The sequence below is a fragment of the Pholis gunnellus genome (genome assembly GCF_910591455.1).
Source record: "Pholis gunnellus genome assembly, chromosome: 14".
Taxonomy (NCBI): domain Eukaryota; kingdom Metazoa; phylum Chordata; class Actinopteri; order Perciformes; family Pholidae; genus Pholis; species Pholis gunnellus.
In genome coordinates, this window is record NC_136541.1 from 18,303,929 (window position 1) to 18,318,241 (window position 14,313).

Genomic DNA, 14,313 nt, shown 5'->3' on the forward strand with positions numbered 1-14,313 from the left:
AACAACAATTTAAAAGATTTGATTGTAAAAAGTGACTTTTTTTCTTCATACTGGTCTCTCATTATTTTTCCACAACTTTTAAAACCTAAAGTGAATTAGATATTGAAAGTTATATCAACAACCATTGATATTACACTACAGGAAGGTTAGCTTGCAGTCGTGGAATTTACTAAATGTTTACTCCTTATGCATATTCTCTAAATGATAGCAATCGAAATAGGTAAGTTTGCCAAAAGAAACAGTTTAGCACTTTTGGAAATTCACTTATTTGTTTTCTGTCGGAGAGTTAGAGGAGAAGACCACTCTCATATTTGTGTGCTAAATATAAGCCAGCGGCCAGCTAGCTTACCTAAAGACAATGACTGTAAACAAGGGGACACAGCTAGCTCAGTCCGATCATAACAAAATTCACCTATCAGCACCTTTTAAAATTCACTTATTAGCATGTTACCTCTCGTTTGTTTAAATAAGTGTAAAAAATGCTATTTGCTTTTTAATGTGGGGAAGGTGCCTTCATCAATCAGAATAATATGCCCTCTAACAATTCCACAATTCTCTTATTCACATGTTGAACTGAATGGTGTCAGCCAACAAGCTATCGACTAATCCAGGGGTTCTGAAATGAGAAAAAAACGTAAAATGACCAAAAAAAGAGAAAAAATAAACTTGGCTTTAAATATGTGTTATGCCTATGTCAGCTGTAATGACCAAAACATTTAATCTGCTCACTCTCACCCGTCACTGCTTTACATTGTTAATCCAAATTTTATGTACTGGGTCATATTTCCTCACCACAGGCTGTGGAGCTTTAACTGACGAATGGTTGTCTTCCACATCACTTTTCTGTTTCAAAACCCAGTTAATGTTGTGTCTCTGCATCTGGTGTGGTGATATTCAAATGTAACTGGTCATTGAAATTATGATTTGTTTGAATTACTATGTTTACTAGAGATAAAAATAAAAAAAAATAACCTTTTGGCAGTATCTCTAAGGCCCACTAGATGGTGGTCTGAGGCCCACATGTGGGCCCAGGCCCAGTGGTTGAGAGTAGCTGCACTAATCTATGACATGGTCATCTGGGTGTTGTTGAGTTGCAACAGTTCGCAATGCTTGGGTGAAATCAGGACAGGACTTCAGTGCAGCAAGCAGTCCCCAGCCTTTGTTCTGCATTTTTTGGAAAACAAAAGAACATTTAAAAAAAAAAACCCATAATAAAGCATTCCAATGCAGAAATAATGTTGGAGAAATAAACTGATGACAGAAAGGCCAAATTAATTTAAATGTTTTACATAAAATACCTTAAACTGAATTTGTTTTATCATCATAGTTCGATTCACCAGCCAAGGATATGTGTTCCGCCTGTTTGACACCTGTCTATCCAATGGAAAAAATGGTGGCCAATAAACTTATCCTGCACAGCAACTGTTTCTGCTGTAAACATTGTAAGAAGAAGCTCAGGTGAGATATTTTCCACAGTACGATAAAGTTACTCAGATCAATTGTTGTAAAATTAAAACTACATGAATTGAATGAAAATTCGAACATTAATGAGCTAAAACACTATAAGAGGGGATGTAAAAACTAGAAATTACTCTATGACTATTGCAAATCTCCAATGCATTGAAATCATCTGCAGCTGATTTAGCACAAATAAATCATATGATAAATCAAATCTGATTTTACAATTAGCTTTATATTATAAAATACTTTGTTTTACTTTATTGCAGCATCCACAACTATTCATCTCTTTATGGAGAGTTCTACTGCATTTCGCACTACCAACAGCTTTTCAAAAGAACAGGAAATTATGATGAAGGATTTGGGCACAAGCAACATAAAGACCGCTGGCTTCAGAAAAATACCGTCATAGATGAGCCAGACGCTGCGTCCACTCCCAAGATGACAAAAATCAATTCAAACGCGTCTGATGGATCCAGAGAGTCCTCTGCTGGTGTGTATGTTAAAAATGTGTCTGCAAGAGAAATGGTATACAACAGTGGTGCTGATGTTAAGGGCAAACTAAAAATGAGCTGGCCACCAGAGAAGAAGAGTCCTGGGTTTAATCCAGCACAGCGAACACATGTGAAAAATAAGATATCTGACATTGGCAGAGCATCGACTGCAGAGCATCACAAAAGTGACAACAGCCAAATAAATATCAACCGTGGTGGAGAAATGAAACATAAAGGGAAGACATTTTCAAGCTCCTTCATTTCAGGGGTCAACGGGCAATCGAAGACAACAGGTTATACCTCAGGTGAGAAGTTGCCATCAGAGCAAACAAAATTCAGGAGTGATCCAACCAAAGACAGCATCTCCTCGACAGGACTTAACTTTTCTCTGCCCTCTGTAGAAAAGGGCAATCCTGTCACAAAACAGAAATCTGGAGAGAAAAATATGGCACCCACTCCAAAAACAAACAATCAAACATCTAACAGGCTGGATGCTTATCCGAATAAAGCTAAGAAGTCTGTACGATTTGCTCCAAATGTTGATGTTGCTCAGTATGACCTGTCCTCTCAACTGACCATGGAAGCCAAAAGTGAAGAGCACAGTGCGCAGCTTTCAGACCAAACTGAACAGAGCAAAGGGAATAAATCCAAGGATACAGAAGATGGCAGTGATCAAAAGAACGTAGATCAATTGTCATTTGAGTTCAGCAGAGAACAGCAAGAAAGTGAGGCACACCTTGAAATCCCTGAGTATAAATGCTATGGAGAAACAAGCAGTACTTTGAAAGAGCCTGTTGTTGAAGTGGAGAGCAGTCAAGGGGTCCCACAGACTGATATAACAGTTCTGAATGGACTTGTAGTCAAGTTTGAGGAATCACTTGATACTCAGAGTTTCACTGAAACCTTCAATTCACCTCAAGAGGATGTGAAACAACAAGAGCCATCTGAGGTATCGCATGTCATTCCAAGAAACTCCGTCAACCACTGTGAATCAGAAAGTCCAAGCACTCCGCACAGTCCGGCGGAACATATGCATGGAGAGGAGGCTAGTCTTGAGAGGAATAGAAATCTATTTCAAAAGGGTGAGTTAGCCAATGACAAGGAAAATGTCAGAAGTCAGAATAAGCCTGTTGTGAGAACAAATTCTCTGAGGGGCTCTGCAAAACCGGCTGAAAAGAGTAAAGTAAAACTGGGATCCTGGTCCAAAGGAAAGAGTCCTTTGTCAAAGCTCTTCACATCAGGTGGAAATGACAAGACAAACAAGACTGAACCAAAAGATGTCAAACCTAGTGGTGGCCTCTTAGGAAGACTGTTTCACTCATCCTCGGAAAAGGCTGAAGACGTCACAAAATCGGCTGCGCAAGATGAAGGTAATGGCAAAACACATGATGATGACAAAAAGACAGAAGAGGTAAAGGAGGCCGTTACAGAAGAGATGCAAAAGGAGGGCAACGTGTCTCAAGTACCACCTCAGGATCAAGAGGCTGGAGATGTAAAGGGACAGTCTTATCTTGCGGAGCCCAACACAATGGAGAGTAGCATAAGTGGGTCTTTCAGCAAATCCACAGAGCCATCCAACCTTCACAAGACTTCAACAAGGGAAACAAGAGATGACCAAACAGCTCCAGAACAAACTGATGATCATGAATCTGATGATCATGAATCTGATTTGCAAAGCAGTGAGTCTACAGGGCTTTCTGTAACTGATCCTGGAAAAGCTAAGTCTAAAGATCTCCCCAGTACTGTGGAGTCAGTGAGTCAAGCATCGGAGGAGTCAATCAATCAGTTAGTAGCTGAGAGAAGTGGTGATGACATTTTAAGTGCTCCATTTAATGATGATTTTTTGGGGGACAGTGTCAGTTCAGCCCCTGATGACCTATTAGCCATTCAGATAAATACTGACGAATCTGCTCAAAAGCCAAATGAAGTGTTTGATGCATCAGACAAAAGTGGAAGAGACCTGTTCGGTGGAGCGCTTCTTGATCTCGACTGTGAACGTCCTCAAGATTCCTCTCATCCAATCAGCCCCAGTGATACATTTTTGCCTTCTTTTGTTGACGCAGCTTGGCCCGAAGCTGCTTCCACCGATACTTTCCGCCAGCTTGACTCTCACCTTGTATCGGCTGAGAATGACGTGATGCTCGGTCTGACAGTTCAGCTTATTGTCCCGACTTCAGCACCCGTAAACCCAGATGAGGCTCAAACCTCAAGTCCTTCCGGTTCAAACAGCCAGACAAGAGAGCAGGATGCAGACTTTGACATTTTTGGCTCAAACGGCACTCTGTTCACTCAGCCACCTGATGTGAAAATGCCTCATCAAGGAGGAGCTTTTGCTTCTTCAAACCAACCGTCCGACTTTCCTGATGACATCTTTGGAGTTAGTGATGTGTTTACGGTGCTGCCATCCACCCCAGCCACCTCTAACTCCCTGAATGATTTGCTTGGTTCAGAAGCATCTTCTACTGCTGCTTCAGCTCAGACAGGTCTTTTTGCCGATGACATCTTTGCATCAGAACCACAGCTGCTGCTCGTGTCTGAGCCAAGTGATGTCAATTTATTTGTGGACAGTCTTTTAGTGTCAGATAGCAACAGCACTGAGCAAACATCTGAAAGCACTGTCACAAACAGTAGCTGGATGGATGATTTGCTCGGGTAAAAGCAAGAGTTTACATGATGTTATACACATCGTTGGAAAGTAACCCAACCAAAAAAAATATAGAGATGTTTTTTTAAAGCAATTTGTTTTAACTGTACGGTGATATGATAACCACTTCACATTAAATTAGTTTTAAAAAAGCACAAGGAATATTGATTTAATTTACTTTTGCCTTTAATAACAAATCTATATAAAACACAATCTTTAAAATACATTTTATTTCAATTTTGTGTGGTAAATGCAGTATGTGTCTTTACATTACAGCTGGAAAATAAATGCAATTTATGACATAGATATGATTTCTTTTGACAGAATAACTGTTTTAAAGTGATTCCACATGAATGAATAGTTAATAAAGAGTCAAGACTGTAAAATGGCTTTATAAATTCTGGAAAATAAAATTGTACATATTCTGATATCAAATGCTATGTCCTACTGATGATCAATCTGGAATAAAAGTTTGACTTTAAACCACTGAGGGAGTTTTGAAAGTTTAACTAAATTAAATTGCCAGACAGCAACTCATATATTAAATTCCAGGGCAACCCTTTATTTTATTAAAGCAATAGTTTGACATTTTGGGAATTACACTTGCTTTCTTCAGTCAGGTTGCCTTCACAACTTACCTACTTGGTCGTTAGAACAAGCCCTGATGCGTTTGCACATTTAAAGCAAAAGGACCAATTACAGTATTGTTTTGATAGCGTAAGGTACTTTTAGCATGATTTAACAAGCATCTGCTCATGGCAGATGGCCGCCTACCCAGAGTCAGGTTCTGCCCAAAATTTCTACCCGTTTAAGGGGAGTTTTTTCTTTGCCAATGTCGCCCCCAGTGTTTCCTTTCTCTATGTACATTAATTGCAGTACCTTTAGTTATTTAAACTGATGAACATTGTGTTAATTCTAGTCTGTTAAAAAGCTACCAAATATTACTTCCTTTGTATTAAATGTGTGCATGGTATACCTTGTGTATATATTTCTGTTTAGATGAAAACCAACATAGATTGTGTCAGCCTCATCTGCCCTGCACATGTCTACAATAAATCAGTTGAAGTGGATTTTCCTGGTGTATCATTGTGCCTGGCCGCACATCCATAGTGTTTGTCAAATAACCTGGTAATCAGTGCACACTCATTCAGTCCAAAGTGGTGAATATTCTACATCGGATTGTGAACTGATCTGGTGAACAGGTGGCCTAGCTCTACCCAAAAGTACCAGAATCCACCCACCAGCACCTCGCTAGTTCAATAATTAACAATTATAAAAGCGCTGGAGATTTTACCGGGGGTTATGTGCTAGACGTTGTCTGGGATGGGAACAATTTATTGGTTTCACATTAATCATTTTTTAACTGAGAACTTTTTGCTAGCTCTAGAGGGTGCTGTTACATTTTGACAGAGCAGGCTGTTTCCCCCTTTCCAGTCTTTGTGCTAAGTTATTAAGCTAAGCAGCTGGTGGTGGCTTCATATTCACCATACGGACAAGAAAGTGGTTTCCATTTTCTCATAACTCTTGGCAAGAACAAGTAAAAACTATATCTTTAACTTCCAATTCATTTCGTGTAAAGCCTTCCAAAGAATTAGCTTGAGCGATGTATATTATTTTGGAATAAGGCTATATGTATGTTTGTACAATTATAAGGGAAATTAATATAAACATTCTTAATTGCATAAATTATGAACATTTGATTATTAGCATGTGTAAAGTGTAAAAATCACTAAAAACAATGTAGCTCATTATTAACAGATTAATTACAACTCGGTTATTTACAATTGACGCAGTGTAATAAAAACAAAAGCAAATGGCAAGAGACCTTTGTGCGTACACCACTTTATAACTTCTACAGCTGCTTTTGGTCTGTTTATATGATGTGAAGTTATGACATGTGCAGTTTGAAGTAAATGCATTCTAGATTTTAAACAAGTTTACATCTTGGTTGATTTTTGACTGATAACTGGCTGTGTTTGTGGAGGTCCTGTATCTGAAAGTCAAAGGAGAGATGAGTGAAATCAGGGAGCAAATGATAAAATGTGAGAGATCAATTTGTCTAATGACATGTCACGATGTAACATATTGGCGACAGTTACCTGTTGAACTCGGCCTCATCGGCTGACTCAGGAAGCTCTTTTCTCCTGGTCTCAGGAAGCAGGAAGCAGAGAGCTCCACTGAGGAGCATTAAGCTGCTGAAGACTGTGGTGGGTATGGCCCAGTGGTACATGGCCAAGATGTTGAGCAGTGGAGCCAGTAATCCACCTATTCTTCCTGATATGGCTCCTAAAGCTGTGGCTGTTTGTCTGAAAGGGGAAGGACGAGTGGAAAAATAGAAGACATTTACACATTTGGATCAAATAGCAAAATGTTATTTATATAGCATGCTTACAAGTAGTAAACAAAGTGCTTTGACAGAAAAAAGCACGGCAGAAGCAGATACAGAGAAAGCATTATAACAAAGCCAGACAAAAGCAATACAAATACAACAGTTGTTGTATAATACAATTCATACAATCTTACCCAAAGCAGACTTAAGACCGTTTGGACCCGAGCGAGCCCCATTTAGGGTACAGAGTGAGATTTTTAATCGAAGAGAGCGTCGTAACATTTAAGTTCATAAAGAAATTCAAATTAAATTAAATTAAATTTTTTTATTTTATCAAAAAAAGTCTCCTTAATTTAATCATGTTAACCATTTTACACACTGCAAACACCATTATAAACTATTCTACTAACTAACTAAGAAGATCCGCCACAATATCATGTATTTGACGCCAGAACCGGCGAGCCAACAACTCAGAGAATGCTTTAGTAAATCGCGGCCATAGCGTCTCCCCCGGCATATAACACAGCTAAGAGCATTAGCTCTTCACACAGATTTCAACGGTTTTGTCCAAATTACTCTCCGTCAAAGCGTTCAGGAGTTACAGCCAACAAGCCACAGAAAGCACAACTCCCACACTGCGAAATATTAGAACTGTATCATACCTTGAGTCGGTTTTGAGGGCCAAAACGGTGAAATCCGCAATTATTCCTTATTAGTATTGTCTTTGTCTGCTAAGTGTGTACGTCTGGAACTTAAAATGGTGTTTCTTTGTTCATCTGAGTCAAAATGGTGGTCAAAATGCCGGCGGCGAATCATACAGGGGGCTTGGGGCTTGGGGGCTGACCGCGGCACGGTTTTGGAGTTTTATTAGCTGAAAATTCTGTCAATCACTTCATGGAACACACAAGTGTGTTCCTAATGAGCACCTGGTTGTAACGAGTGGTCACATGACAAGATCCGCCCGGCAGAGCCTGAGCAAGGGCTCCAGACAAACAGACAGAGACGAGGAAAATGCATCCAGGTGAGATATGAGGTCAAAATGGGTCAAAATAGGTCAGAATTATGCCAAAATGATGCCAAACAGCTCTGTTAGGATAGATTGTACAATATGAGTGATAGACAAAGTGAAATATAGTGAAATATATAATTAAATAGTATATAAAAGTACAATGGAACAGCTGCAAATTCTGGTTCGAAAATGAGAATTTTTATTTTAGATAAACACCTATAACTGGGGTTTGCTTCAGTTTATTTACACCAAATATTTTTGTGAGGCACTTGCACCCTTTGTGCTATGAATTGGGAATGTTTTTAGGCTAGCCAGGGCCTGATTTGATAAATTACAGTGCTTTTCCTTCAGACAAACCTGGGAATTTTCCATGTTTGCAGTGTTCAGCTACTATTAACCAGTAACATATACACAATATTTACTCATCTAATCAAATCTCACAATCCCTAGTGTTATTCAAGCATCACAATTTTTAAAATAGACCTTGTAGTTACAGAATTGTAGTCTTTTTTGTATGGGTTACAATTTTCGAGAAGAGGCCTAAAAAAGGCTTAGGGTTCAAGAGGTTCCCCAAGTTGTCTGCCTGCTAAGTTGCAGCGAGGGACAGCAGTGCATGTACTGGTAGTTTTGTTAGCGGTTAGCCAAACCTACCGTCCAAAAAAACAAAAGTGAGCTGGAGAGCAGTGGCTGAGAGGTTTGCATCAGTGTGTGTACTGGTAGTTAAGTTCTGTAAGCTGTTACCCAAACACACTGCAAACCGCTATCTCCCAACTGGGGTGGGTAAGACTAATGACTGAGGAGACAGAAGGCAGTAAAAAGGCAATAAAAGCTTTTTTTGCGAGAGGTCCTTGAGCATACAGCCATAACCCTATATATTAGGAAATTTGCTACAGCAGAATGCAGAGGGGCTCTACATAAAGACCTAAGGCCATTGGACACCTGTAGGTTAGGACAAACCATTTAGTACATCTTAAATGCTGTTTCACATGAAGCCTGTGAACACCTACCTAACAGATGTTGGAAACAGCTCCTGAACAAAAACATTACATATACTCAAACCGGAGATCAGGAAAAAACGTGCTGCAACAGCTAAGGACGTAATGGCAATGGCATATCCTGAAAAAAAGAAACGTACAAAAGCAAAAGTTAAGAACAGACACGCAGGACAAAAACATGAAGCTATCATTTTGTAAAACAATTGCAAAGGGGATTACCTTGAGGAACAGCCAGGACAAGTATGCAAGAGAGTCCTCCTGTCAGAAGTGTTGCTACAAATAGTTTTTTTCTGCCGAAAACCTCCAGCAGCCACATACACAGTATATGAGCTGGTATTTCAATAGCACCAAACAAGAACTGTGTCAGAAAGATGTTGAAGCCGAGGCCTCCCATATTGAAGTACAAGCAGAAGATGGAAAGGCTCAGTGAAAACCTGAGTTTAAAGACAGGAAGGGAACACATTAGTCTTGTCCTACATTATATAGCATTATTAACATCTTACTCTCAATCGCAGCATCAAATGACCTCCCAACTAACCACTTTGGCTATCCGAACATGACCAATGTGTGGCTTAATCAGCACATTTTCCATATTAAGCTACAGTTTGCCCCTGCTGTTCCTCAAATGGCCACTTGAGGCTGGCTCCAAAAGCAAAAAGTCAATCCACATAGACCCCCATGATAAACTGCCCACTTTATAGCAGAAATAAACAAGTTTACAGCCTGGTACAAAAAAACATTGCTGGTCCCTTCATATCATTTCCCCGTTTATGAATATACGTAGAGTGATTTTATTTTTATTAAAGATTAAAGTAGTGTATCTTTAAGACGTTAGTGGAGCTCATGGAAATTTCAACTCACCATGCCAATGTTATGATGAAGATATATTTAGTCAGTACAGGTGATCTGAAAAGAACTTTAATGCCTCCTTTGTTCCCAACCTCTTTCACAGCAATCTGTAACAGAAAGTCTTTAGTAAAACTAAAATTTGTTTTGATATCAAGTCATATTAATAGTTTACTACGATTGGTAAAAGCAGTAAGAAATACGTTTAAGCAGCATAAATTATTACCCAACACTATGGATAATGGGGAAATAAGAAATGTGAGGGGTCAGTACATTGTTTAGAAGAGAGTCTGGAACAGTGCGTTTGTTGATGGCGGCCGCCTTGACGATCAGCTTTTTGGCCTCTTCTGTCCTTCCTCTGCTTAACAACCATCTGGCTGACTCTGGAATGAACCTCAAAGAAACAGAGAAAGTGACAGTTCAAATAGTCAATAGTTTACAAATGAAAATGTAAAAGGCAATAAAAAATAGTTAATGCACACCATATGTAGAAAACAACCACTGTAATTGGAGATGCTGTGATTAGTTGAGCCAGTCTCCAGTCTCTGATGAAATAGATCACACCAGCGAGGACGCACTGTCCAACTGCACCAAATAGCTGAGTCACACATGCTCCCCATGATCTTTTGGACGGCCCGATCCACTCAGTGGCTGCATACAGGAAGATATACAAGTTTTATAAGTTACCAGTTTTGACCGGGATTGTTTTTATTTTCAACAATCAAAAAAAATGCTAGAACTATAACTTGTAAGACGCTATAATGCCATACACAACTATAGGAACATTAATTGTAACAGCTACAAACCAATTGGTGGTCAATGATGATATATTTTGTTCTTCAGATAATTTACTTCTGTAGATCATTTGATTAAACAATATTTGCTAAATTTCTAATAATATAATTGCTATCAATTTGCTATTATGCTAAGTGTCTTTAATACGTTTTATTGTCTAAAGTCCCTGATAGATTGATTTGGAAAATAAAAATCAATATCACATGTAAAATGCTACCCGTACATAGTTCATACCCAGTATAATGCAGTTGATTCGATAGCCTCCCCCTGCAGCTCCCACCATGAACATGGATGCTAAGTATAAGTAGACATTGGGGCAGAGTGCTGTTGTTACAGTAAATATGAGCAATAGAACTGCTGTAATTTTAGTTGAACGTTTGCGACCAAATCTGCAACAGAAAGACAAGAACAAAACGATACAGTTTAGAATAAATGACCAGCTTCTCTTATGGTCAAAGCAGAGAATTAAAATAAATAATGGTGCTAATTGGCAGAAGGACTGCAATAAGGAATGCACCTAATTTCATCTCATCTACAAATTAACTAAATGGTTTATTTACTGAACAATAGATATTTAATATGGACACATAAGGACTATGAATCAGCACTAGAAATGCCAAGTATGATGGAAGGCTAGTCAGAACAAAATATGACATTCAGTACATCCCAGCAGTATATAACAATAATTCCTAATAATACAATGAATTAAATTAACATGACCTGGATAAGCAGTATAAAATGGATGGATGGATTAACCAATACAAATGATCCAAGCTAACTTAATTCAGGATTGTCATTATTTGCTGTGTATTTGTTTGTTTATGTTTGTTACCCATGTTTAGCGATAAAAACAGTTGGTATAAACAAAAAGGTTACATTTACGACCTTTTTGTTACAAAACTAAATTCAATGCTTAAGTCTTTTCAAGACATGCCAATACCCTGCTAGTATTTAGTTTAGTGTTGGAAACAAATTACATCTTTCTAAAATTGTGAAAATGAATATTTATGAATGGGAGCTGTGTGTGGGGTTGTATTCCAATTTTTTAAAATGTTCACAGCATTGATCAAAAACATTTTTTTACTGCATGAAAAACACTTACGATTCAGCAAAAGGTCCAAATATGACAGAACCAACAAGAGCACCGGCCATGAACACTGCTTGTATCACTTCCACCAAGTTAGCTTTGTCACAAACTAGATCAAACTGCAAAGAAAGAAACATTTAATGAAGGAATTTCATGACGGTAATTTCTTCAGTTTCTACACTCAATACTTACATCAGTGATTATGGTGGCATCATACGTCGTGTTGTAGTAAACCCATCCATTCATGCACCCTGTGGTCTCATTGAGTCCGTACTCTCTGATGGCTCCGATGTCCCAGTTCACAGGGACAAACATCTGACACCTGCTGAAGGTCCCATCCTCCTCCCGGGGCAGAGTCAGGTTCAGCTGCTCATCTGTGGTCAGGTTGGAGTCAGCCTGAAGGATCCAGTCTGTGTTACAGTGTCGCTCTGGATCAGACTGGATAAAAAGAAAACTGCTAAATAAGATGGGTAAAAAGAAATTTGGGAAGGTTAACGCAAGAATGATGAGCTTCTGGAAGAAGCCAAAGTCTCCGACGGTCCTCAGAATCTCTCCAAAATCCACCATTTTCACTCTGCAGATGATGTGTGAAACTGTGGTTGAATTTCCTATATAGGCTCAGGTTCAAATAAATGTTTAACCATCTGTAGTCAGTGATTAAATGGACCAAATGGTTGACCTGTTAACGCAAAAACTGAAAACCATAATTTAAGACATTAAATATTGTCCTCAATCATTGAATTCCATCATGTGACTTTATTCAGCTACTAAAATCATTTGCATTTGTTGTCATTTTCCAATAAGCTATACATGTCAAGGAATCTCTTTTGTATGTTATCACAAATATTCCACTTGAAATGATGCATTTGATGTACACATTTCATAATATTTAAAAAATATATGTAATGATCTGTAAAAAAAAGAAAAATGTACTTGTCAATTAGATGATTAATTTAATACTAATCATTCAGTGACTTTTGTTTTCACCTGAGCTGAACTCCAGACTGTACTTGCTGGCAAATGTATAAGATGTCTACTTTAAAAGGTGTATTCATTTGGGCTGGAGATATTCCTCTGAAATCATTGACATCACAAATGTGTATACATTTTAACAAACAGACATCCTAGATATCCAAATTCTGATGCTTAGAAATTAAATCTGTGATGTGATGGGTTTAACACATCTGGGAAAATAAGCATTAAGCATTAACATGGGGTTTGAAAACGCTGTCCTCATTTCCTAAAGATTTATGAGCCTAAAAAACGTTTCAACAGCTACATGCTTTAAAGGTTGTCAAAAAGTTGCTGAATGGTTGTTTGATATGACCTGATACACCTTGCTGTCTAACAACAGTATGAGTGTTGCATGAATATTATTGGTGCTTGAGTAGATTGATCTTTGAAGGTTAGACAGTTCTCTGTTGTTATAGGTTACTATACCATTCACAAATATAATATGTTGACTCACCTTATAGGAGAACAAGCGCATAATAAAACCACTGCCCTACACCTCAAAGCAATATGGATATCAAAATATGTATTTATTCTAAAACTAAAGCCTGGAGACTCTTAAAGACAAAGAAGTTTCACACAAACATCTTAATGAAATAGTTACTTTTACCAACCCTTAGATCCCGAGCGGAGCCCAATTGGGCTCTAGAGGGGGGGCGAAAGAGTGTACACATGTAGTACAAATCACTTTTGAGAACGAATTAAATGATATTTTAAAATATTTCAAAAACGTACATGACGAAGAGATTCTGATCAAATGGACCATGTAACCTATTTTAATCACTCAAAAATATATATATACACAAAGTACTTCAAGGTACTACAAGTACTACCACAATTTCACCTATTTCTCGCCAGGAGAAGGCGAGCAATGTTCTCCGTTATCGGTCCCAGCCGCGATCTACGGCACTTTCACACACACACACACACTTCATATCCCGAAGCACGAGGAGAACAAACTGCATCGAACTATCGCCTCCAAATTATTCTACTTTAAACCGTTATAAAGTTACTATTGATCTGCCACAGATATCAACTCAGCCCATCATCATAAACATTGAAACGCTCCGTACCTTTTAGATGTTTCCTGGATGAAAATTGAAAAAAAAAAAGAATAATCCATGCCGGCATATCGAAGCCATCTCTCTGCTGTGCTGGTAAAAAAAACTGAGTGTCTGACAAGCTTCTATGACGAATGAATAATAATTTCAGTTTTGGCCAATGGGTTTGACCCATGGGGGCGGATCACAGTTTTCGATTATTTTATTGGCTTAAAATTCTGTCAAACAACTCAAATAACGAATCACTACAATGCCCAGATTCTTCCGGGTTCAGAACTGTAACAATTGCGCAAATCGGCCAATCACAGGCTGTGTTAGGTTCAAATACATCCCGTAAAACTGAAATTCTGACGAAAATTAGCCATATTTTACAGGTTTTTATATAGCACAGGCTCTCAAAATGATGCCAAACTGCTGTATTAGATAGATTGAACACTATTAGTGATAAAAGACGTGAAATATAGAGTTATATAGTATTTTATATAAGTATATTATATAAGTACAGTAAAAGAGCTATATTGGCTACTTCCAAAATCAGAATTGACGTTGGCTGACCACAGCTGACCTGTACACCGGCATTGATT

General features: G+C 38.3%; 1 protein-coding gene across 1 annotated transcript; it reads right to left on the bottom strand.

Annotated features, from left to right (window-relative positions):
* Positions 1–6,516: 6,516 nt before the first annotated feature.
* LOC306706105 (solute carrier family 22 member 13-like) lies at positions 6,517–12,224 on the bottom strand (the record flags this gene model as incomplete). Its single annotated transcript, XM_079173014.1, has 8 exons — positions 6,517–6,589; positions 6,696–6,902; positions 8,942–8,964; positions 10,049–10,169; positions 10,258–10,426; positions 10,946–10,959; positions 11,673–11,776; positions 11,850–12,224. 8 exons carry the CDS (start codon positions 12,222–12,224, stop codon positions 6,517–6,519), a joined length of 1,086 nt encoding a protein of 361 aa, XP_079029140.1.
* Between the last annotated feature and the right edge of the window lie 2,089 nt (positions 12,225–14,313).